Source organism: Triturus cristatus, chromosome 7, assembly GCF_964204655.1.
Source record: "Triturus cristatus chromosome 7, aTriCri1.1, whole genome shotgun sequence".
NCBI lineage: Eukaryota > Metazoa > Chordata > Amphibia > Caudata > Salamandridae > Triturus > Triturus cristatus.
The window spans coordinates 599,113,164-599,139,010 of record NC_140590.1 but is presented as its reverse complement, the minus strand read 5'-3'; the positions used below and the strand labels follow the sequence as shown (position 1 = coordinate 599,139,010).

Here is a 25,847-nt window from a genome sequence, read left to right as displayed (position 1 = left end):
GATAATGTCCCCACCATTTATTCTGTGTATCTCTCTGAGACAAAGAGAGCACAAGTGATTGAGCAAAAAGTAATGTACTGTTTCGCGATCCCTGATGGGACAGGGTTGTCATGTATAATAGTTGCCAGGAACTATTCTCTCCTTGATAAGAGGAGTTCATAGTGGCACTGTGAGCTAGCTTGTACCAATCTCACAGTTTATTTTGTCTAAACGTGCAGATCCTATATAGATTTATTGCAACTACAAGACACAGGGTGAGTGTCTGAAAAGTTTCAGTGCTCCATCCACCATCTCCTTGTGTTTGCTTTGTTCGCCCTAAGTTGGCAGGGTAGGCCCAGATGTGGGTCCCTTGCTCACCTTGCCACTGGATTCAAGCTAGCCTGGCTGATGAGGGGTGTTACCCCAAAACCGGCCCCAGGATGCTTGTTTCTGGTCCAGGGAAGACCTGGCTTGGCAGTTCAATATGGACTGTTCCCGTGAGGCACAGGGTCAAGACTGATTTGCATATGGTTAGGTCTGAACTGGGGTGGCGAAGTGAGCTAAAGAACGATGATGGATTCAACCCAGATCTGTGACTGGGGGTGAGTGTCTGGAAAGTTTCAGTGCTCCGTCTGTCATCTCCTTGTGTTTGCTTTGCTCGCCCTAAGTTGGCAGGGTATTCCCAGATTTGGGTCCCTTGCTAACTTTGCCACTGGATTCAAGCTAGCCTGGCTGATGAGGGGTGTTACCCCGAAATCTGTCCCAGGATGCATGTTTCCATTCCAGGGAAGACCTGGCTTGGCAATACGGGCTGGACTGTCCGCATGAGGCACAGGGTCAAGATTAATTTGCATATGGTGGGTCCGAACTGGGGTGGCAAAGTAAACCCAGATCTGTGACTTGGTCTGAGTGTCTGAAAAGTTTCAGTGGTCCGTCCATCATCTCCTTGTGTTTGCTTTGTGTGCCTCAGTTTCAGGCAAGGAGCACCTCTATGATTCAATTCTCCTTCACTGAGAGCGAACAGAGGCTTGCTTTCGGAAAACTCGGGCATTGGGGTTGTGGTAACAAAGATCTCTGAGCATATGGATGCCTCCGAAATCAATGTCTTCCCATAACACACTACACCCAACACTCTTAGGTTTACATTGTGATGGTCTAAAAAGCATGCATATGTGAGCTGCATCACTTCAAACAGAAGAAACAAGGGCCATATCATGAATGTGTTCAGTGCCCATGCATGATGCAAAGAGGTCCATGAGCTAGTTTTGGTGAATCTGTGCGGCTTCCAGTGCATATATTAACTCAGAAAAATCATGAGTTAAAACTGTAAATAGTACAACTTGTAGTTTCCTAGTATGTTCTGCAGATGGTGCAGGTTCTCCAAAACTCGTTCATGGACTCATTCTGAATCTGCACACTGTAGATACAGCCTCCGAATCATCAAGTTCAACATTAACTCCTTCTGCTTTAATGTCAGTATGAAGTTTAAAAATGTTGGTGCTGAAACCATGCGTGGCACTTGGCAACAACAGACTGTGACCACATTTAACGATAACATATTGAACTGCGCTCGTTATTTATCCCAAGATGGAAAATGTAGAAAAACAATGCAGACTGCAGAGATTACAAAGGTAAAGCGTGTTGTGCAACCATCACGAATGCCTGGCAGGAGCATAGTCCCTGCACTGCTTTAAAAAAAAATTAAAAAAAAAAAAAAAATCACAAACTGCTTGGTAAAGATCAATGTAGAGTGATCCTCCAATAAATTCAAACTCCCATAGACATGGCCCAAAAATGTAAAATAAACTTCATGTGAACTGTACTGATAACACCCCGAAGCCTTCTGAGAGGGGATGAAGCTCCTTTACCACCTCTGCTGCCTCTTCATACAGCTGCACAGTTTGCTGTCACCCAAAATAGCAACGGTATGCATATCATAATTTCTTAGCAGACTTCTCCCCTGAAGCCAGATAGAGCTGGAATAGGCCTCAGACAGTAATAATACATATATTAGCATTAACAATGGCTTGTATTCCCTGAGCACGGAACACCCACCATATATATTGCTTACCCTAAGTAGAAACTCAACATTCTGCAAATCTTTGACATCTGTCAGAAGGACAGAACAGCAGGAAGGTGTGGTAAATGTCCCCATTCCCATGTTATCTGTTACAATCAAATCTTTATGGCATGCAAACATATCTCCATGTATGCGCATACTTTACATCCAGGAAAGAGGGATTTCAGTATAGGGAAACTAGATAAGCAGGGAGTTGAAAGAAATTATGAAAAGTAACTTGAAAGACCAAATTCAATAAAAGAGTAGAAATAAGGAAGTTAGGAACAGGAAGGAATGTACGAATAATTACCATCAGGAATGAGTGAGGGCACAAAATGAAAGCAAATGTATTTTTAAGTACTGAAAAAACACTATCCCAAGGATTATGTACCGAGTAAAAAAAAAAAAGATTAAACACTAATATACACTGATTTTAATAATTTTTCAAAACATTTGGAAACACTGAAAAACAAGCATTTGCAATGCAATAGGTCTCGCAATTACGCGATTTTGAGCTATTGGCCTTGTAAATGGCAATGTCTTTCATTTATGAAAGGCATTGTTATTTACAATGGCAATAGCTTAAACTCACAAATGCGAGGCCTATTTGCATTGCAAATGCTTGTTTACAATCTTGTTGGTGATATTGCTAAGAAAGTGTCATCTTTTTTTTTTAAACCTTGATAGTGCCAATGGGAAGACACAGTAAGTTGGAAGTGTGGATTCGTTTAAGTACTATACTCCTTTCGATTGACTTCAATGATATTTTGAACTTTTTGTGGTTCTGCAAATCATTGCAGGGAAGATTCTAACCAAGCTGCTTGTTAAAGCAGCTCTTACTGTGCACACCAAGGCCTGGTCTGCAAACTTGAAAAGGTGTTGTTGAATAAATGAGTTGCAAGTCAATGAAAGACCAGTTGAGCTACAAGTAGATCGGTTTTATTAAACAGAAGATAGCAGCCACGTAAAACCTGTTTCAGTTCCCCAGAAAATCTATAGTATTCAGAACAGCAATTAAATTCAGCCGGCCCTGCAGCCATTAATTATTGTGCCCGGGGCAGGGAGGTGGACGGGGAGGAGGAGGGGCAGGGGAGAGGACTGGAGTTGGGGGGAGGCGAGGGTTACCTCAGGCTGTAAGTTTAGCCACAGGCTGCTGGAGAGATGAAGACAGCACGCCGTGCAGCACACTCCTAGGCACAATAGAAATGTAGGACATGGCCTCTGACGCGGCCAGCTCCGCCCTCACATGTTCTGCTGTGTGGTGAACACACCCACCACTGTGTGGATCCCATCGATTTCGATGATGTCAGTTATTGACTGCAGCACATCAAAGTAGAGCGCGCGCCTCGCGCGGCAGCAGGGGGAGAGAGGAGGGGGCCTGCGCGATTCACTTGCGGGAGCAAGCGGCTGGCGCCGCGATAATTGATAACATATGACACCAGCCGCTCGCTCCCGCAAGTGAATCGCCACACGTGCACGCATTGCCATTGAAGGCAATGGACCGTGTGCACGTTTTTGGCCCCAAAGCTGTGCCAATGACTGAAGGTCTCTCCTATGCAGCACATGCACGCTACATAGGCGAGACCTAAAAACCACTAGAATTCACAAGAAACAGAAACTGAAAACAGGAAAGCCTAACTGGTGAATCTCACATCCCCATCTGTTTAGTAAGGGAACAAGCCCTGCTTGGTTGATTATTTCATGTATACAGTCACACACCACACGGCAAACTAGGAATTAAAGATAATATTACAATACTACCAAACCAATTTTTAACAAAATACAGCAAAATAAATAAATGGATAAAAAAATAGGAGAGATAAGATTGTAAAAGGACTCACAATCTTCTTCCACCGCCGACCGTACAGACTTTGCAAGGTCGTTAGCTTCTGCAGCAATGGTTGCTGTCACAGTGCGCCCATTTCTTCCAAACCGAGCAAGAAGTGACTGAGAAGAAAGTGCAAGTCTTCGATCACTACGGAAATAAAACATAAATTATAGTTCAATAATTATATTATTAATTAGTATGCATAGATACACACTGACAACACCAATGGTATCTCTTGTGTAGAATTAAGCAAGGAAAGTTAGCTTTGTTGAAAATGTTCTTAAACAATGAGGGCGGTCTTGATCAGCCATTGCTTCCCCGTTGGCCTTGGGAATTACATTTCAGTTACTGGAATTGAAAATATTGTAACATCTGAATCCTGATTGGTGTACGAGGAAAAAGCCCCCTTGATGTTTTAGACTGCTTTTATTCTTTTGTTTGTTAAAGTTAAGACACCAGATAGTAGCCTCCGTCTTCATGAGTGTGCTTCAAATGCATGAGAGGGCAGGGTTAATGATGCGTAGGGTGCAGGACTTGAATATTGTTAATAAACACTTTAAACCTGCATGTTAGGTAGCCTGTCCCTTCCTTCCGCCACACTGTCACGTGTAGGGAAGAGGGTGATGGAAAACAAACAAGCACTGGCAAGATTCAGAAGTACACAAAAGTGCTAAGACTGCGATTTTTCACATGAAGGCAATCTTGCACTGCTACATGTTATACCTGGGTATGTGTAAGAATATACTGCTGCTTCTTCATGTAACAGTTGGGTTTGTCAGTGAAAAGCACACTTCTCCTATACATGTGCCACAGGGTAGTGAAGTATGGAGAACAAATGCTCACACCAGAAAAGGCAAAATGATGAACACTGCCATTGGGGAACAGCTGATTGTTAAAGGGGGAGTGCAGGCTGCTAATCCACCACTTATCCGTTGTTGGTCCGGGAGTAGAGTGCTACTCGCCAAAAAGCGCTTCAACACCTCGTCAGGGGGTAGTAAGCGCTGCATAAATACAATTAAATGTAGCAAGCGCTGCAAAAATACAATTAAAAAGGAAGAGCACAGTTGTAAATATGGATCACACTCACAAAAGGTATGTACAGCACATGCAGCTTTCCTTCCCCACAAAACACGCAAAGAACAGTCACAGCATGGAGATCAGCACTGCATGCTTCTTTACACATTCAAAAAAGTATAAAGCAGCCATTAGCAATGCAAACCTAAGTAATAGGGCACATATTAGCAGTACAATGTTCCCTCACACACACATAGATGAGGAAAGGCAACTAAAATTGAGAACAACCATGCTTAATTTGTGGCAGTAAAAGACACACAGATGATGGACGGAATGCAGAGCAAATCAAACATTCCCCCCCAGTCAAGAGACCTGGGTTAAATCCATCATTCTGTTGCTCACCATGCAAACCCTAGTTTAGACCTGGCAATATGCAAATCAATCTTGACCCTGTGCCTCATGGGAACAGTCCTGCCAGAACTGCCAAGCCGGGTCCTCCCTGGACTGGTAACAAGAATCCTGGGACCGGTTTTGGGGTATCACCCCTCATCAGCCAGGCTCACTTGAATCATGTGGCACAGCGAGCCCAGGGAGGACCTGGCCTGGCAGTGCGGGCTGGACTGTTCCCAATAGGGAGCAGGGTCAAGACTGATTTCCATATGGCTGGGTTCAAACTGGAATTGCATGAGGAGAAAAAAAACAATGGATTTAGGCCCAGTTCTCTGTACTGGGGTGAACGTATGACATTGTTCTGCATTCTGTCCATCAACTGTTCTTTTTTTAATTTGTGGCAGTGGCTGCAGGAGATAGCCACAAACCAGGCATTTAAGTGGGCCGAGTCCTGTCGGTGCTCAGCACCGGTAGTTCTTAAAAGCAGGTGCCGAGACGGGTCCCTGTCAGGCTCTCTATTTTTGTCCTCGCTCTGAGAATGGAAACAAAATCTTACATTTGAAGCAGTTAACTGCTTTATTTTCATGCAGTTCTATATTGCAAAACTCAAAGTGCTTTACATGATCACCAACAAGGACATATTCATTCATTTTTTGGAAGGCATGGGCGATTAAGTGATTTGCCGATGAACACAGGATGTTGAGCAAACGCTGAGACTCAAACCAGCTTCCTCAGCTCCAAAGTTGGCAGTTCTAGCCATTACGCCACAAGCTCGTGTGCTAGAACTATAGCATTTTTAATATTATATACAACAAAGCCATAGTTCTATGTATGCATGTAGTATATTTATCTTTTCTGACTAACAACCTTTGACAAAGCCAATAGTCCTGGCTTGTTGTAGATGTAATGCTATTTGTTGTATTATATATGTGGAGGCAATATCAGAAGCAGCAAAATACCAGTCTGGCGGCACATTATACAGAGCACATATATTTAGTATAACCGTTTTAAGCCACGCCCTTAATTTTGTCAGCCCGCCCCTTTGAGAGACCCCCCCAGTTTTTTCATCCCACTTAAAGACCTGCTACTAACCCACACTTATGAAGATATGGACTTCTTTTTTATCACCAGACTTTGAATCAAAGCAATAGAGAAAAAGTAAGGAAATAGAGAAAGGAAGAGGAAGAAATTAGAAAGGAAATCTGGAAAAAGCCCGCAAAAGGGAGACAAAGAGACAGTAAGTGTAGGGTAGTAGAGAAAACAGCACGAGGTGAAATAGGCCTGGCGCTTTGCAACCCCGTTATTTGGGAGTGCCGGCAGCGTGCTGCTAAGGAAAATGTTGCCCCACTGCACATATTTTATCATGGAGGCAGTGAATGACAGCGATAACCACATGGGGAAACCAAATATCAATCACGTAGCACGTGCATCTTAAGGCCATGGATCACCAGCAGTTGCACCATGCTCCAACCACAGGAGGGAGCAATTTGACATTTAAGTATCAGCTCGGGCGCCCACCTCCCCCTGCCATTTGGAATCCTCAGTCGCAGAGAGCAAGCTGTCTCCCCATGTTCATGAGCCCCTCTCCTCAACAGACACTCTTCAAGCAACAGATCGGAAGCCAAAGCCTGTCGGGGTGCTCTCCCTACAGAATTGTTGGGAATGCTCGTCATGTCAGAAGTAGTGTCCAGAACTCGTCTTTGTAGAAGTTAATCTCTAAGCCTTGCAGGTTTTTTTTACATGACTGGAGGCTTTCCTGCATGCTACCTCTTTAGGAAGGGGCCTCTCGTGCAGAAGGCCTTTAATGGGGCATATAGGATACTAGGCAGAGGCATTTCAAGGCATGGGCAAAGTGGGCAACTGCACAGCGCCCCCACCTTTGAAAGGGCATCCTGAGAGAAATAACTTTCTCTCTATTTGGCCCCAGTCAATTCCATTTCTCTGTCTAAAGCTCTCCCCTCTGCCTACGTCTAACTGAATCTATCTCTCTCTCTCTCTACCCAGTGCCATTGTGAATATTTTTGGGCGTCATGGACAAGAAGTATTTTAATAGTTTCTGTGTGACCTTGTCTCTGAACATATATTTTACTATTGTATGCATAATAATGGGTAATAAAATTCAAAGTTGTTCCCAGCAGAGTCTCCCTGAAGTATGCCTTGCCGGGAGCCCCCATAATTCTCAAGATTTCACTGATCCCAGGGCTTCTGACTGGTGGTGAGCTTTCTCCCACCGCACTTATCTCTGAACATGTGGTACGGTAAGCCATATTTATGCAACGCACCCCATGGAGGTACGAGGCCAGTGTTAAATGTTTCAGACTTACGAATGAGAAAGCAGATGCTGAGAATTAAGGGTGCAGAATAGTGCATGGCAGGCGAGAGGAGCCTCGGGATACACTGAAAGCAAGGGGCAAGGGGGTTTATGTGCATGTCAAGGGGCCAGGGTGACTTATGTTAGAGGAAACGTTCTAGCACAAATTTCCTCATGATAAACGTCTCACCCAATGAGATAGGAGGTGAAGCCTGAGGGGTTGGTCTTTGATCCAGTCACAGTTACTGTTTGAAGAGTCATGGGGGGATGGGCTGAGTGCTACTTCGTTAAGTCAATTAAAGGAGCGAGACATACTGCAAGTCGTGCCAGTAGCAGCCGCCAGCCCGCCACTCCCTTCCAGAATACATAAATAAAGTATTTTGTAGCCACATCTTGTTTCCTGAGGGGGATGCAAAACCCATAAGGATTTTTCAGAACCTCTGAAAACGAGATGGAAACCTACCATATGCTGAGGTTTCACGCTCACGATCATTTTTTGCAATGCGACAATAGATCTTTGCAGGTTAAGAGACCCATTGTCCTGACACAAGATGGCAGACCTGGACCCGCTCTAAATAAGGGACGCTAATTCAACTATGTAAAGGTTTCCGTGGACGTGGTTTAGGCATGTTACTCTGTAAGCAACTCGATTAATGAATCTGAAAACTAGCATGGACTTGAAATAAAATGTCCCGCTAACATGGAGAGAGGTGGTATCCTGCTCTGCTTCTTTTTTTGATCTCTCTGCTAGGCATTTACGAAAATTCACAATATCTCACCAACAAGTAATCACCTGCTCTGTCAGGTACTTTAAGTCAGTCACCGAGCTCAAAAGTGGTGCAGTGAGGCATGCAACAGTAGTTTTTAAACCCCAAACTCTACCAGTTTGTCCATCGTTGAAATCATACTGAGCGGTAGTTCCCACTTACTCCCTGGTGTAATGTAAGATTAATGGGCCGGCTTTTAATTTCTCCTGGACAGACAAGAGCTACTTCGGAGGTGATGGGAGACCTAGGAGTTCCTGGAGTGGTTTACAGTTGCAGTAGTTATACTATGTTAACCGCACTAGTCGTTAGTCAGTTCCCCTGCCTCCAGTCTTGTGATGGCCGTGCTGCAGGTCAGATATGTGAAAACTGGGCTTACGACTCTGTCCTGTGATAACGGTACCTTCAAGGGAGGGTAGTGTGTAGTAAATTTAGATCACTGCAGCCGACCACGGCCAGAGGATGAACACCATGCACATATTACAAAAATGGCATGCCTATCCCTGTGCCCAGAGATCACTGCTTATTGGTGATGACATTAAATATTAACCTAATACTTATTTTGAAACATTTCTGTAAAGCACTGCATGAAACTGATATAGCCACCACAGATCTGTAGCCTGAAACCATGCATGCGGCATCTCCTGCTCACATGTACCCTGTGCGCAACACACCTCTCCACAGTGACCAGAGGTTATGGACTGCCACAATGGTCCTCAAGTTGTACATATAGCTGCCATTACATACAAATATGTGCTATGCATGTGAAAAAAAGCTATTCTTTTTATGCAGTATAGATGTATAGTTAACTGTAAAGTACGGACCTAGCTAAAGAGCAATCAACCTCTGAAACTCCTGAGATACGATTCAGACTTGTATTCAATACAACTGAATGTGCAGGGGCGAGAATCCTATTAAGTGGAGATGTAGTATTTCTAAATAGGTGAGTTATGACTCTTGATTTTCTTTTTCAAATGCACAAGGACTTGGGAAGTTGTGATGCTGCTGGGGATTTGTTCCAGATCTGGGCCATGTATGGAGAAGGCTTGTTGGATGTTTTTCTACTGAGTCAGATTTTTGTTTCTAAGTTATTAGTATTAACATTCTTTATTCGGCATATACAAATACCATAAAAGTGACAGTTTGTCCATGAAGGTTACAGTGCAAATATTTTTTTTAAAAAGAACAAAAAACAATTCATCAGTCTCAAATCTACATAGTGCAATTTCAATATATAAATAATAACATACACGTCACTTATAACATATCCCTCGTCAGTCCACCTCATCTACAGGCTTAGTTAACGCTACCCCTTGTTGTCCTTAGTCTAAATGCAGCTCTTAAAAAATTAGTGATACAAAAAAGTGTAAAAGCATCTGGGGCCGATCTTAAAAATAAAAGTGCCACCTGTGCTGGTTTAAAATTGGCTTTTTTTAAAATGCCCTTCAGAAAAAGTAATCTGGGATGTAGATAAAATGGGCAAAGTAAAACACAGTGGAGGGTGTCCTGTGGAGACCTGTGGTCACAGCCACAGGGCCCCTTCATCTCTGAGGGTATTGTAAACCCTGCCGGCTCTGCTAAAACAGCATGCAAAAGATTTAGCCTGAACCGAGTCATTAAAAATCTATCATGAGCACTGCTTATACAGGACAGGTATGGTTCAATACCCTCGGTGGACCTGGCTACTAAATAATCTCTCACCGACGGTTTGGTCAACTCTCTGTCTCCCCGGAGCATCGAAGCATACTTAAAAAACTGGTCCTTGACCAGGGCCTTATCTTGCATGCTTATTTTCGGGGGGGTTAGCAAATAAATCTGCACACACAATTTTCTCAAGGGACTCCTTCACATATTTTAGCCAGGGAATTTTGAGTCCATGATCCAAGGAAAGACAATATTCTATAACCTGCCTGTATAATTCCGTCTCCTCATTTGACCAGATCTTTACCCAACAAACTAGGGGATTGACAGCCCACCTATCCATAATGTAATGGGCACCCAGTTCTTTTTTTTTTTTTTTTTTTTAATGCTTTATTTAATTTTGCAAAATCAAAACAATACAAAGACATTGGCTGTATGTTCAATAAGAAACCGTCGATAAGATACCTCATGACACCTCTGGCCCCCAAATCATCAACAGCATCTAATAATGGCATCAGTTCAGTGGCCCCCCGTAATCGCCCCAACATTCCCAACCGTCAGAATTCAAAAAGAAACATAAGCAGAACCGCCCGCCAAAGGGCCCATCATTCAATCTCCGCAGATGCTGCAGCGGTCGCCCCACACCTCCCGTCCAGCCCGCGCCAGCACAGACCATCATCCCAGACCGAACAACAATGATGACAGAACGTCCTGCCAGGTTCCTCACTTCTCCTTAAGCATAACCCTGGCGCCGCGCAGTTCACCCCACTCCCGTAGGCACTATTCCGGAACTGGAGTGTGGTGGGGAAGAGCTCGGCAGGGTAGCGATGTATGTCTTATACGGGCCCCAAATGTCTTTGGGTCGTGCCACCGTGGGGAGGAGACTAGAGTAGATCTCGCTGTTTGTGCTGCAGAAAGCCATGGAAGTGAGCCATGCATCCGCTGTGGGGGCCATTCGATCCCCCCAGCGCTTAGCAATCTCTCGCTTAGCAAGCAGGAGGCCCAGAGAGGCGAGCCTTCGGACAGTCTTAGGGAAATTTACCGTGTAGCCCAGCAGCGCAACCTCGGGTGTGGGAACAAACGTGAGCCCCAGCATAGTGCCCAGGATCTCGTGCACCTGTGTCCAGTATAACTGCAGTCTGGGGCACGTCCACGACAGGTGTGCAAAATCGGCGTGTGGTGCAGCGCATTTCCAGCATGTGTGAGGTCGAGAGGGGTCAATGGCGTGGAGTCTGTCAGGGGTCATGTAGAAGCGGCGAAGGAATTTGTAATGGAGGAGCTTATGGCGACTATTGAGTGATATCGTGTTAGTGACTTTGCAGCAAACGGTCCACTGTTCGTCCGTGATCGGCCTGCCCAAGTCCGATTCCCAAGCCGCCCGCAGCCGGGCATCCGCACAAGGAACCAGAGCTGCGCATGACTTATAAAGTTTAGAAACTATGTGGGCTCCCGTGTCTTTATCAATGAGGAGGGTGAGGGGCTCAAAGGACTTCGGCTCGAGGGGGAATCCCGCGATTTCCGACCGCGCCGCGCAATAAAGCCGGCGTAGTACAAACTTATCCATGAACGTAGCCTCGCTGAAACGCGCCTCCTCCATCATCGAGAATATGTGCCCGCCAGGGTATAAATCTCCAATCTTAGTGAGGTTAAACTTATTCAAAGTGCGCTGCACAAGGAGTTCTCCCGTACCCGGCAGCACAGGGTTAGGAAGTGGGAGCGAAGAGGAGTACAGGCGAGGCCGGGCTAAATAACGATCCAGGCGACCCCAGGCCCAGCTGGTGGTGGACACCGTTTGTATGTCCACTGGGCTCCGGGGAACCCCCTCGGGCAACACCGCCGACAAGCGACCCGGGAGCACGAAATCTGCCTCCGGCCGAAGGAACGGGATCCGTGCGTCAGGATGATACCAGGCGTAGGCGTGCGCACATTGAGCAATCAAGTAGTACAGGTACATATCCGGTACACCGAAGCCGCCTCTGTCATGGGGGAGTGTAAGAGTCCTCCAGCTGATTCGGGGGCGCTTCCCGCCCCAAACCAGCTTAATCAAATGTGACCGCAGGGTGGAGAAAAATGCCCGAGTAAGAGGAATAGGGATATTATTAAAAAAATACAGAAATCTGGGAAGTACAACCATTTTTATAATGGCAATTCTGGCCGACATGGAGAGCGGGAGTCGCAGCCACCCCTCCACCTGCGTCTCCAGCCTGGCAATCGCGCGGCCATAATTGAGGCGAATAATTTCGTCAGTGTTCAGATGTATCTGAATGCCCAAGTACCGTACCGAGTCGGAGCACCACTCCAACGGGAACTCGCACTGCCATTGGGACGTGCCGTTAGTCAACGGGAAAATTATGGACTTGTGCCAGTTGATGCCCAATCCAGAGTTGGCTCCAAAGCGAAGAATTTCCCGTATCAGGGGAGCCAAGTTGACCTGAGGCTCTCTGACATACAGTATTGTGTCGTCCGCGTAGAGGGAAGCCAATAAGGGACCCGTCCGGAACTGGAGACCCCTGTGCAGATGCCGCTCCTGGAAATGCCGAATTAAGGGGTCCATGGCCAAAATGAATATTAGCGGGGAAAGCGGGCAGCCCTGCCGCGTGCCTCTCGTGAGAGAGAAAGGGCGGGATAGCGTACCATTGATACGCAGACGAGCCGTGGGGCGGCTATACAAAAGCCGCGTAGTCGCGAGGAAGTTCTCCGGCATGCCCATGTGTTGCATGACAGAAAGAAAGAAAGGCCACTCTAGGGAGTCGAAGGCCTTCTCAGTGTCTAGAAGGATAGCCGCGGCAGGCGTGGCCGGGTTGATTCTGTGGAGAACCGTGAACAATGTCCGCAAATTTAGAGACGTGGAGCGACGCGGGACAAAGCCCGATTGCATGGGCGATATAATGAATTCCATCAATTGAGACAGTCTGTTGGCCACAATTTTGGCCAGTATCTTGTAATCGAGGTTCAATAGGGAGAGGGGCCTATACGAACCACACAGCGTCGGGTCTTTATTTGTTTTTGGGAGCAGAACTATTACCGCTTCACTAAGGGTCGCCGGGAGGGACCCATGCTCCAGCGCCTCTGCGTAGACCTCAATAAGCCGTGGCGACAGGAGATCCGCAAAGGCCTTGTAGAAATCCCCAGTAAAGCCATCGAGGCCGGGGGCAGAAGAGCCGCGAAGCACCTTAATCGCGCCCCGAACCTCAGTCACCGTTATGGGCTCCGCCATGAAATCCTGCATACCCCTATCGAGGAACACTAGCGCGATTTCGGACAAGTAGGCCTCACAAGAGGCCGAGGATTCCCCTAACTTGGTCTTGTATAGATCCGAGTAGTAAGCCAGGAAGTCGTCCCTGATCTCGGTGGGATTAGTGTGCAGCGAACCATCCGTCCCCCACACCTCGACTATCAGGGATTTGCTGTACGGGGGTCGCAGAGCCTGAGCCAGCGTGCGACCCGGTCTATCCCCCTCCCCGTATCTACATGCAGTCTGGTACTTCCCCAGGTACAAAATCTCTCTGTCTGCCGCGTCCCTGAAGTCGGCCAGGAGGCGGAGTCGACGAGCGGACATGTCGGCGGTGGGCGCAAGCAGCGCCACAGCGTCAACTGCCTTCAACTGTGTCTAAAATTGTTTAATCGTCCTGCGCAGCGCCTTTAGGACCCCAGCCTGTTTGGCTATGCAAATTCCCCTAATATATGCCTTGAACCCCTCCCAAAGCATGGCCCACGAGTCAACCGATCCGGTGTTAATCGTGAAATAGTCCTCGATCGCCTCGGAAATTTCGTGGACAAATAAGTCATCCAGGAGCGCCCTCCCAGGGAATCGCCATTGCCGCTCATAACCCTCCGACCGCGGGACGTCCAAGCACAATGACACCGGGGAGTGATCCGAATATGTTCTGGGGAAGGTCTGCATCGCGCGGAACCATGGGGCCAGGCCTGGGGACAGGAGCCAGTAGTCAATCCTGGTCCAAGTGTTGTGTTGTCCCGAGAAGTGTGTGTAGTCAGTGGTGTGTGGATTGCGCCTGCGCCAAATGTCCGTCAGAGAGAACTGGCTGCATAGGTCAAGTAGTGCGCGTCGCGCCCTGGGCTTAGAGTGAGCCGCCCCCGAGGTACTGTCCAGACTCTCGTCCAGCAACAAATTAAAGTCACCCCCAAGTATGAGGCCGGCCGGTTCAAGAGCAGCAAGCTGGGCGGCGAGCTCATGAAAAAATTCCGGAGAATCAGTGTTAGGAGCATACACACACACCAGAACAATAGCATGGCCCATCAACACCCCTCGTACTATGCAGTAGCGCCCCTCCCTATCCCCTAAGAATGCCCGGCAGTGGAACAGGACCCTCTTATGAATCAACACCGCGGTGCCTCTGGCGTAGTTGCTGAAATTGGAGAAGTATCTATGAGCGCCCCATGAAGCCGCAAAGCGTGAGCCAACCGAAGAGTGAAAATGTGTCTCTTGGATAAAAGCTATATCAACTCTATGGCGATTCAAATAATGTAATATCTGTTTACATTTACGTGGGTTGTTCAGACCCCTGACGTTCCAGGACATTAGCGATAGGCCAAGGGGGGACTCGTGCAGGCCTATTTGAGCCATCGGTGCCATGAAACAAGGAAGAAGGGTATATTAACATTCATGTCTCCGTGTACCTGCATTATTAACACAATGCCAGCCATGTCAAGAAAATCAAAATAACCAATCCCAACCCCCCACCCTCCACCCAGCCATACCACGCAAACGTGAGGCAAACCCCAACCTGTGGAAAAAAAGCAGAGTTGCAAACAACAGTACCATATGCAAGCAATGATAACAATATAGAGCATCATAACCAAAAGTGTTCCCAGCGGTGTAAACCAGAGGGGGATGACAACGACCCGCCACCTACCCAGCACTACAAAGCAGTTATATATAAAGCAAAGAGTTCCCAAGTCCCCTGTAACAAATATTCATAAAGGGATAAAGCCAGTCCACAGGCGCCGATTCAGCCGACCCCAGAGCCAGAGAACAGGTCCTGACTATTCGCTGTTCCACTACGCTGAGGCGATCGACCATCCTCGTCGCCCCCCAGAGGGTCCTTCCGTAGCTTGTAAGTCCGGCAGAATTCCTGCACCGCAGTAGGATTGTCAAAGATCCGCACTCGGCCCTCAATGTCAACCCGGAGCCGGGCAGGGTAGAGCATGCCATATTTGAGGCCCAGATTACGGAGCGCCGCCTTAACCCCCACGTATTTGCGACGGGCCTCCTGGACCATAGCGGTAAAGTCGGGGAAGAATGAAAGTCTCGAGCCCTGCCAAGTGATCTCTCCCTTTTCCCTAGCCAGTCGCAGGGCCGTGTCGCGGTCTCGGAAGTTCATAATACGGGCAACCAGCGGGCGGGGCGGGAGCCCCGGGCCAGGCCGCGGACCCAGGGAACGGTGCGCCCTCTCGACCACAAATCCCGGTGTGAAGGAGTCTCTCCCAAAAATATCTGAAAAAAGCTTTTCCACAAAAACGTCCAGTCTGCCAGTAGCCGTGGACTCCAGAACCCCAGTAATTCGCACGTTGTTGCACCGACTGCGCGATTCTAGGTCCTCGTTCTTGATGGCCACCTCCTTCAGAATGCGTTCCAGTCTATCTATGCACTTGGTGTCCTGCCCCGCGCCATCCTCCACGGCCGATATCCTGGCCTCAGCCTCCAGCAATCTCTTGTCGTGGGCCTGGATCTTGGTCCCCATTGTTTCCAGCGTTCTATCCAGGGCGTCAAAGCGACCATCGAGGGCCCTGAACCCAGCACGCATCTCCTGCAGCCAGTCCGGGGAAGGGGCACCGGCCGCCGGGTCACCGGGCCGGCCTCCGGAGGGGGCCGGCATATCTGGACGGAGTTCCACTGGTTGTTCAGGCAGCTTTTCAAAAGGCAGCGTTTTCTGCTTTGGGTCCTTACGACCCATGCCCCCACACGGCTGGGCCGCAACCAGCGCGTCACGATGGGAAGAGGGTTCCAGGACAATGAGGAGGCGGCACAAGGGGACAGCTCACTCCGCAACCCACTGGGCCCGTGTCACGGGCGATACAGCAGCCTCCACAGAAGTGCCATGCGCTGGTCAGCAGCCGGGCGAGGCCCCCACTCCCCGGACCAGGCAGCGCCCTCGCGGAACGTAGGGCCCAAAGCAATCCAGGGCCGTCCGGTGTGGCCGCAGCAGACGCCGCCGAGCTATGCGGGGCGGTGGTGCAGGAGAGCAGGCCGCACCGACCGCCGAGCACAGGAGCGGTCAGGCGAGGAACCAGGGCAGGGGCAGAGACAGTCCAGGTACCCGGCTCAGCGCGGGGTCCCCCCCAGCCCACCCACTCCGCCAACCAGCCGGCACGTCACCCCCGAAGGCCCCCAGACAGTGTCCGCCCGGGGCCCCCCCAGGAGGAGACCCAGAGAAAGGCCGCGACCGAAGCGCGGAGCCAGGTCCCAGCCCGACCCTGACCAACAGCGGAGCGGGGAGCAGAGCGGACCCCCACCAGCCAGAGCCCCGGCGCTCAATGTCCCCCCCTCAGTCCCCCCCCGGTTACCTGCCGCACAGCCGGCCGCTGCCTCCGCGTTCCCGGTCCCGGCCGCCGAGTCATGCCGCCATCTTGGGCTGGGGGGCCGGGAGCCCGCGTCCGCTACCATCCGTTCCGGGCCACCTCGGGGCCCGATCGATGTCTAGGAGTGCTCCGGGACCAAAGGGGAGTCAATGCCGGGGTCGGACACCCAGCGCCCGCATCGGGATGTCGGCAATGGCGGTGTGAGTGCTGGGCCAGCGGCGGAGCTTCAACGCCGCGCAGCCATCTCAGCCCGCAGCTTGGCCACGCCCCCCATGGGCACCCAGTTCTTCATGTGCAATGTGGGCTGGCGTGCTCTGGGGGACTTTTAACAGACGCCTGAAATACTTATTCTCCTCTATTTGTAATCAATTCGCCTCCATGAATACCTCACTGCCATACAGTACTTTAGCACAACACATGGAGCTATACAGTTTCAGGATCAGCTTAGGGGACCACCGTTCTAGCCTTTGTGCAAAGTTCATTAATAATCCGGTGCATTTGGCCATGGTTTGGCACTTATCTTCTAATTAATATTTAAAATGTAATGGCCCATCAAATAAAATCCCCAGATACAAGAAGGCCTGTACCTTTCCTAAACAATAAGATCAAATTGTATAATTATAGGATTTACCAGGCTTTTTGCCCACTTCCATGACATAAGATTTTGCTACGTTGGGGGAAAAATCCAGATTCTCCATGAAGGATACAAACCGATCTATTAAGCTCTGTAGACCTTTGGGTGTTCGTGCAAGGAGTACTGCATCATCTGCATAAAGCAGAACTGGAATTCCACGGGTAACTATCCTTGGGGTGTCTACCTGTAAAGTGCTTAATGCGCAATCAAGACCATTTATGTATAACGTAAACAGAAAGGGAGCTAATATGCAACCCTGTCTGACACGACTAGAGCACATAAAAGGTTCTGTTTTATTTCCAGCCTGACTGTATCTGACCGCAGCAGTGGTGTTCAAGTGCAAGGTTTTTAAGATGTTAATAAGTCCGAGGTCCACGCCAAGCCCACCCATTATTGCCCACAGTTTCCCTCTATTGACTGTCGAAGGCCGCAGTTAGGTCCATAAATGCCAAATACATTGTCCCTGGGCTGACTACTGTGTATTTGGCTGAAATAAGATATAGGTTAAGACATTGGTCAGTGGTAGGTTTCCCTGGCCTGAAACCAAATTGAACATCAGTTATAACGTGATACTCATCAGCTCAGTCCGTCAGCATACTTAAAACTAGCCGCCCTAGTACCTTTGCTGACACATCAATGAGAGAAATTGGACAGTAACATTGTGGGTTATTCCTTATTACCTTTTTTTAAAATAGGAACAATCGTGGATGTGGACCAAGATGCTGGCATTACTGTGTTCACTGCTGCATTTATGACCCTAGTCAGGATTGGAGCCCAGAGATCCACGTTACTTATAAAAAGGTCAGGCGGGATCCTATCTGGGCCAGGCGCCTTGTTCCTGGTTAGACCCCCAATTCCCGTTTTGACCTCACTCAATGAGAATCTCACTGGGGGTATCCCCCGCTCCCCATTAAACTCCTGCAGCTGACCCATACTTGGATTATAATTATAGAGCCCTTGAAAGTGCTCATACCATTGCTCCAGCAGGATATTGTTACTCAGCCCGGGTTTATTCGACTCTTCAAAGCACGGATTATTTATGACTCCAAAAAGCGGTGGAGTCTTTTAGCGTTATTGCCTCTGTCAAGTCGTCCCAAACTTGCTTATGTAATTGACATTTACGTCCCTTAACAGCTAACTTATAATTTTTCCGGCAAACGGACACCCAATCCATATCTCTTGGGGAGGTCTTTAGGGCGTCTTTCAGCTCTCTGAGAGCACGGTAACATTGTGGGTCAAACCATCTCGGGTTATCTCTTAACACTAAGCACTGGGGCTGTCAGCAAGGTATCAACTGTTTGGGTAACCTGTTTGAAAGCCTCGACTAATTCTGACCCTAAAATTACCTGTTTACCTTCTTTTAAATGGAATTTATAAAAGGCCTCTCCGTTAACCTGTGTCCAACGCAGCCTCCTGCCCTGGTCCGTGGCCCTGGCCTCCCCCCTCCTATTCCAGGCGGTTCATAGTGGTGGCAAACATCCACCAAGGATAAGGTGAGGGGGTTATGATCACTAAAAGCACTGTGACTGATGCTAAACCTGGACACACAATATCTAAGTGAATTAGAGACAAAAATATAATCAATAAAAGAGGCACATCCTCTGCCTTTAAATGTGGGGTTAACCAATTTATCCTGTTGGACATCAATCGTGGCCATAGTATGCGTCAGCGCATGCATATTTAACCTCTTCGCTGTGGCGCAAATTCCACCGCAGCGCTACCGCAGTGCTGACATTCCAATCGCGGGCGTGGTCATGACGTCTCCTGGCCGTCGTCCGCACACGCCCATCGTGACTCATGACGGCCGGGAGACGTCATGAGCATGGAAGAGGTTAATAAGCCACATAGCTCCCTGCCCTGCTTTGTATGTTCCATGTGTGGGCCATCCTCAAACATACAAGTTGACCAATCCCCACAAAATACTCTTAGATTTGGGCACAGGTGGCAGTTAAAATCACCTGCTAAAACTCACTGGAGCACCGTCAACACTCGCTCCTGCGTCTGTGCATCCAAATCATGCAGGCTTGCGAGACCCTGTCCATGTGACTGCATTATAAAAATTTATAAAAAGTAACCTGTAACTTTTAGTAAGAAATGTGAGCCCCTGCACAACCTCAGAGTCCCAGGCCAAGTCTGTCCATCTACCCTGTAAAGTAAGGTCAACATATATAACCAACCCTCCCATGGCTCTCCCTGACGTTGCCTTACACGCCGGGCAAAAGAAGGTTTTATATCCCTCCCAAAAAAAGTTATTAGTTACAGGTTCCCATGTTTCTTGCAAACAAATAACTTGGAAATCCCGCATATAGCGTAGCCATTCTGCATTCTTAAATTTAGTGGATAAACCTGCTATATTCCATGAAAGAATTTTAATTTTTCTCCCGTTTGGCCTTGCTACACAATCGATTGCCTGGATACTATTTGACATGGGAACATTTGTGTGTGAACCACTACCCGTGTGGGCATTTACAGCCTGCTGAACACCAATAGTATGGCCTTCCACTATCCCTGAAATGATCTCTTCTCCCCTCCTCCCTCGGTCTAAATTAATTATGGGAGTACCACCAATTCTATCAACTTCACTCGATGGACCTAGTCAATCAATATCATTTAGGTCTCTGAGTGGTGCAAAAAAATTATTTTGCAATGGTGCATTGGCCCACCCGAGTGCACCCTCTTGTTGACACACCTCTCTATAATGTTGATATGGCTAGGGCAAAGGTCTATTGAAAAAGCCCAACGGGAGCAATTTAACTGCATGAGTCCATCTCAGCTTGATAAGACCTATTACTCTGAAAAAGGGTCTTGCGCACGAGATCAGGATGCCTAAGTGTCACTATCACACAGTCCCCTGGGAAGGCTTTCGCCATCAGGATGTGTCTATGGTCTCTAATATTGAACCCCGCATTCCTACACATCCAATATGCCACCTTGTTGATCAATTGCATCACGGGTTCCTCTTTTTGGCTTATGTGTGCTGGGACACCAGTTAAAACCACTGCATATGGGCAGGATTCTGACGGTAAGTCTAAAACTGGTAGGCCTGGTGTACTCCACGCGCTTAGAGAGCACATCTCCGTTGGTTGTGGCTGTGCATTGTTTCCCCTTACTCCCCTTTCTGGCCTTGCAGTATCTGTTGGGCGTGTTGAGGGATTGCCTATGGGCCCCGTAATTGAGTCCCTCACCCCCCTGGCACCAGTAGTAGCATTAGGTATGGTTACTTCCGAATGTACAAGTGGGACTCTAGTGCACATAACATTTCTCCCGGTAGCCTGTTCGATATCTCCATTTTTCCTACCCACATTCACATTTACGGGTAATGGGGCTGGAGCAACAGGTTCCCCCTGAGTGACACATGCACACCTACATGCCCCCTGAATTGCTGCAAAGCTCCCAAGGTTCACAACTGATTGCAATTTTTCTTCAATTGAGCTTAGTCTACATAAAATGGGCCCCAGAAGACCAGTCATCAGAGTCTCCAATTGCTTCCATTGGTTAGGGTCATCCCCAAACTCCACACTAGTGTGATTACCGTTGTTACCACTGTTATGAGTCTGATTCATTATTCATGGCCAATCCTTTATTAAGATCAGAAGCTGGTTTATCAGGAGGCCTGATTGCTTGGAGCTTCAATCTGGGTTTTTGTTTTTGCTTTTGTGTAGCTCCTCACCTCGTGCGTTCCGCAGGTGGCTCTCCACTACCAGCAGTCAAAGACTTTGAAAGATTTATCGTACTTTCCCTGACGACCCTTTTGGATCGAGCGATGACCTCACTACGGCACACGCCAGATGTAATTGCATTGTGTCCTGTGATAAGAGACAGTGGATCTTCAACCAAAATGTGTGACTGGTCGGGTTCATTGTCCCCTGCGGTGTTTAATGCGATAATAATAGAATCGGCCATCACAACTGTTGTCGCCTCTGGTGCCATTAACGGGAGTCTGAGAGGGTGACTAAATTCCCATTTTTGCTAGAGCCAGGGGTGGTAAGACACAGATGATCCACAAAGTGCTGCACACCCTTGGGGGATTTGGCCATAACTATGCCTCCCATTGAAGAACATTTATGGGCCGCAAAGGTGTCCAGTGATCGTCTTTTTTCAGTAAGCTCTGATGAGTCAAAACTGACTTTGCTCTCGTCAAAAAAGCTTCCAATGTCCCCACAACCCCCCCGCCGGTAGGCCCGTGGCCTTACGTTTACTCATACTCCACAGCAAAATGTTACTCACAATTGAAGGCCCACAAACTACACCAATACAGATATGTACCTTCTTTGATAGCAGAGATCTACCTTGATGTACACGTTGATGCCTATGATCACAGGGGGGGGGTGGCCCAGTCCAGCCTCTTCCTGTCTCGGATGGGCTCAGACGGGCCCGCCCTTGGCCCGGGCTTTGCCCGGACGCACCCGCAGCCTTTAAGCGCCGGCTGGCACGCAAATGATGAGCGGCTCCTGCTGTGATGCCCCCTGGACCTGGTAGTCCTCTTGCAGTGTGGCTGGTGCTAGCTGGTGTCTGAGAAAGCGTCCCTCAGTGCGGGAGGCAGTGGCGGCCGTTAAGCGCCAGTTGGCGCGCAAATGATACGCGGCTCCTGCCGCGATGCCCCCTGGACCCGGTAGTCCTCGTGCGGTGTGGCTGGTGCTAGCTGGTGTCTGGCAAAGCGTCGAAGTTCTTGATATCTGGGTTTCTGGTGTGGCCTGTCCGCATTATGTGCTTTCTCTACCAGGTATGGGCAGGTGGCATTTCTGGTGGTCTAGTATGTCATGTAGCTTACCTTGAACCAATGGCAGGTTTGAGGGGAAGTCAGACTAGTTTCATTAAGAGTGGAATGATACATGTGAACTTCTTTAGGGCTAATATGAAACACGCTGCTGCATTTAGGACGCCATACAGGGGAGTTAGAGTTGCTTCAGAGAGACTATGTTGCTGGGCATTTCCTCTGTATAAGTGCAAGAGGACTAGTGCTTAATAAGTTGTTTTGCTTTTCTTGCCAAAGTGTTCTTTGATGGAGATATCAGTGCCAAAGGTAATACCAAATGATGTTGTGTTTGGCATGAGCTGAAGGATGACACCACCTACATTTATTTCTGAGAGCAAGTCTTGAATTTGTGACTGTATTTGTTACTACCGGTGGATTAGAGATATCAGGTCGGGGTCAGTTTGAGTTTTATGCATGTGCTGGACCTCAAATTCTGAATGAGGTTAAGGGAGGTTTTGAGCTGAGGGCTGTCGTGAGCAGAAGATATTTTCAGGGAGAGTTGTGTGTAGTCACTGTACTGATGGATTTTGATGCTTCTATCGGTAAGTAGTGTTCCAAACAGTTCTATGTTGAAGTTGAAGATGGCAGAGGATAGGATAGTGCCTTGGAGCCCTTTGCTTGAGATGGATAGTTTCTGAAATGTTGAGGTTCACGTTCAGACACATTGATGGCAGTTGGTGAGGCAGGAAATGAAAAATGTCACAGAAAACTGTTAGAGTTTGAATGATGGAGAATAATGAACGATGATCATGCTTATTCCTTAACCACCACTAAAGTTGTAAGAAAGCAAACAATAACTTTTTGATTGGTCACAACCATAAGTATATCTATCTTAATAACTTTGAATGCATTCAAAGAACATGCTCAAAACTTTCAACACAAAAGTTTATCTGATTTGGGTTTTGCATGAAAAAATTCATTCAAATCCAACTTGAAGGTGAAGAAAGGGGGGAGTGGGAGTGACCGTTCCCATATTACCTTGCATAAAAAATCTTTGCTCTCTACTAAAAACAAAACACTTAATGGAATAATACCTAACTTGCCATGAAACTAGCACTTTATTTGAAGAAGAATAATATTTCTTTAAGTTTTGAGAAACTAGCATTACAAAAATGTATTGGGTGGGCTAGAAAGGGCTAACCAGTGAACTACCCTGAAACCCAGATTCAAAACCAGTTTGTGCACTCAAATATAAAAAAATCTAGTTACTCCTTTATATTAGGGAGATTTATTTTGATGTAGTCCTGTTCAGGTTCGTTGACTAAAAACATACTGTGGACCCAAAGATCTCTGATTGGCTGGCCAGAAGAGAAATCCTCTCTTAAAGCCACCATTACAGACAAGGCACAGTTCTAGTGTCCGGAAAGAAAATTTGAAAGGCCACATAAAGAGGCAGGTTGAGCACAGCCTAGCCCTTATAGATTCTTCTCACAAGTTTTAATGTTAAATAAAAAACCAACAACAAAAACTATTTTTTGACGCAGTGTTCCTGATCCCCAGATAGCCTTTGCAATCCTCCCATATGCAAGTCTCCCTGTGTTTGCAATCCACAGTCTGCAGTCTCATTACCAGAACGAAAGACTATAGAAGGAGAGCAGCACAGGTTCAAACTAAACTGCGGACATGACATATCCAAAGCTTGTCAGTAGCCCACAGCCTCGGAAAATAGGCTGCCCGTTACTGAGACATTTAGGCACAGCTTAAACATTTTAAACTAAATTTGGTCTTCATAAAAATGTCCACTTGGTGTAAACTAGCATTGGAATCATCTTTAGGTTCCGTAATCAAAGCGGAAGCAACTTTTTTTAATGCACAGAGTCGATGGACTACCATTTTGTTCTTTTCATTGGCAGTGACTTCAAGCAACCTTCCACCACATGCAAAAGTGCCTATCAAATGGCAGTAGGAGATGCATCCACCATTTTATGTGCAGCAGGAGACCCGAGTAGTTGGGATTTGGTGTGGTGTGACAAATGTTTTCAAGTTTTGAGCAGTGGTGTGTGAGGCAAAGCGAGGAACTGCAGAGCCAGCTGCTGCTCCCTGTGTGGAAAAGTTGATGTGGACTACGGAGACAGTGGAACCATAGAAGAACACCAAGGATTCCATTCTTTGAGAGTTCTTCACCCATCCCTCAGATGAGAAGAAGTTTAGGTTCATGAGGGTGACATGCAAGTGGAGCATGGAGAAGAGAAGATGTTTGTTCTTAAATACTTTGATTGCATGGATACACTTCATGTCTAAACATGAGAGGGAGTTCTTGAGGTGCCAGCAAGAGAGATATTTGACAAACTCTGCTTAGTCGTCCTACAGAGGTGCTGCAGCAAGGAGTGTAAGAACATGACAAGCACCTCAAAATCTTCACACTGTATTTCAGGTAGTATAACATCAATGAGTGGTGCAACAAGCAAACCCCAAAAAGTGGGACAGATAAGATGGAAGAACATCATACCTCATACAAATACCAACAGTGAAAAAGTAAACAAAGTTTATAACTAGCCATTTGCCATAGGTGTTATTAAAATAAGCAGTAAAAACAAAACAAAAAACACAAAATCCCCCCTCAAATAGCAAACTCAAAATAAAAAAAGGTTCTTTTGAGAACCACCAGCATAGGCCTTCACTTAGGCCCTGCACGAATGTCAGTGGCAAGCACAAAGGCTGTACGCAGCAGGGTTTGGCCACAAGGCCTGGCCCAAGGCATTGTATTTGGTGTAAGAGATTGGGTTTGAATAGCTGTTGTTTGAGCTATGGATTGCTGAGCTAACCATAATTGGCAAATGTCATTGAAGAGGCATAGTTTGCCTTTTTAACAACTTTGGCACTGTGTGACAAATCTGTGCGCAAGTTAAAAAGTACTTGTACTTTGGGATCTTTAGCAAAGTTTAGTGCGGATCCCTCAAACAAAAGCCTAAAAGTGGGAGACAGGGAGGTCCCAAAAATGACATTACTCATTCTATGCCTCATAGGACTCTTTGCTCTTTGATATAGAATAAACAGCTTAACAGAGTTAGAACAAACTTTGCATGTACATAGCACTTTTCTCAAGGAGTGCCTTTGCTTGATTTAGTGTAAACCTGCTCAGTATTTTTCGAGCAAAAAGGGTTCTGTCTTTGGGATTGGAAATTGGGTTCTCTATTTATTCTCCTCTTTCCTTGCTATTCTGTTCTTGGTTTCCTCTCCTCCTTCTCACCTCCCTTCCCCACTTACTTCCGTCGGTATCCCAAGCCTAGCCATCCAAATCCATTCTTCCCTGGACCCTGCAAAATGCGCCGCAACCTAAATTACAGCATTCACGTCTCAGAACATCCAAAACCCCACTGAGACACCCACAGCATATATCATGTTCAACAACACCCTTAAGGTTCTCTCATTAAACACAAAAGGGCTAAAACACCCTGTCAAAAGCAGGAAAATCATAGAATATTGCCATAAAACGAAAAGGGATAGCCTCTTAATAAAACAGATCAGAATATATAGCGATATTGCCTGCAACCTCCAAAATAATTGGAACTCGGAATTGGCATGTTCCCCTCAGAGTTATCGCTGTTTCTGCCAGATCGGCAGGCATTAAATTCATTAAAAATATACACAGCACAGAAGGCAGAAGTGTCATCTCACAAATATACATACACAATCCGGAATTATTAATTGTCCGCATCTCTATGCCAACCTCCGATTTCTCCTCATTTTGGGTCAACCTAAATAAAAGACTAAATGAAATTCCAAATTGTTAAAATATATTATTAGGAGTAGACTTTGACCTTCCCATTTACCTACTGTTAGAGAAACTATCCCCCTGCAAACTCAGACAGGTGAATCCCACAAACAAGTGCACAATCTATGCTCTGTACATAACCTACCAGACCTATGGAGGCTATCCAACCACACAGATTCCCACTCAAGGATTGATTACATCCTAACAAACCAGAAA

The 25,847-nt window shown here is 47.2% G+C and overlaps 1 protein-coding gene across 3 annotated transcripts in view; it reads right to left on the bottom strand.

Annotated features, from left to right (window-relative positions):
* The window catches only part of STXBP4 (syntaxin binding protein 4), a 686,902-nt gene that overhangs the window by 102,650 nt on the left and 558,405 nt on the right, over nucleotides 1-25,847 (bottom strand). For all 3 annotated transcript variants that reach the window (XM_085617160.1, XM_085617162.1, XM_085617161.1), the window contains one exon: nucleotides 3,880-4,013. In XM_085617160.1, coding sequence (XP_085473286.1) covers nucleotides 3,880-4,013 — 134 coding nt within the window. The remainder of the gene's footprint in view (nucleotides 1-3,879; nucleotides 4,014-25,847) is intronic.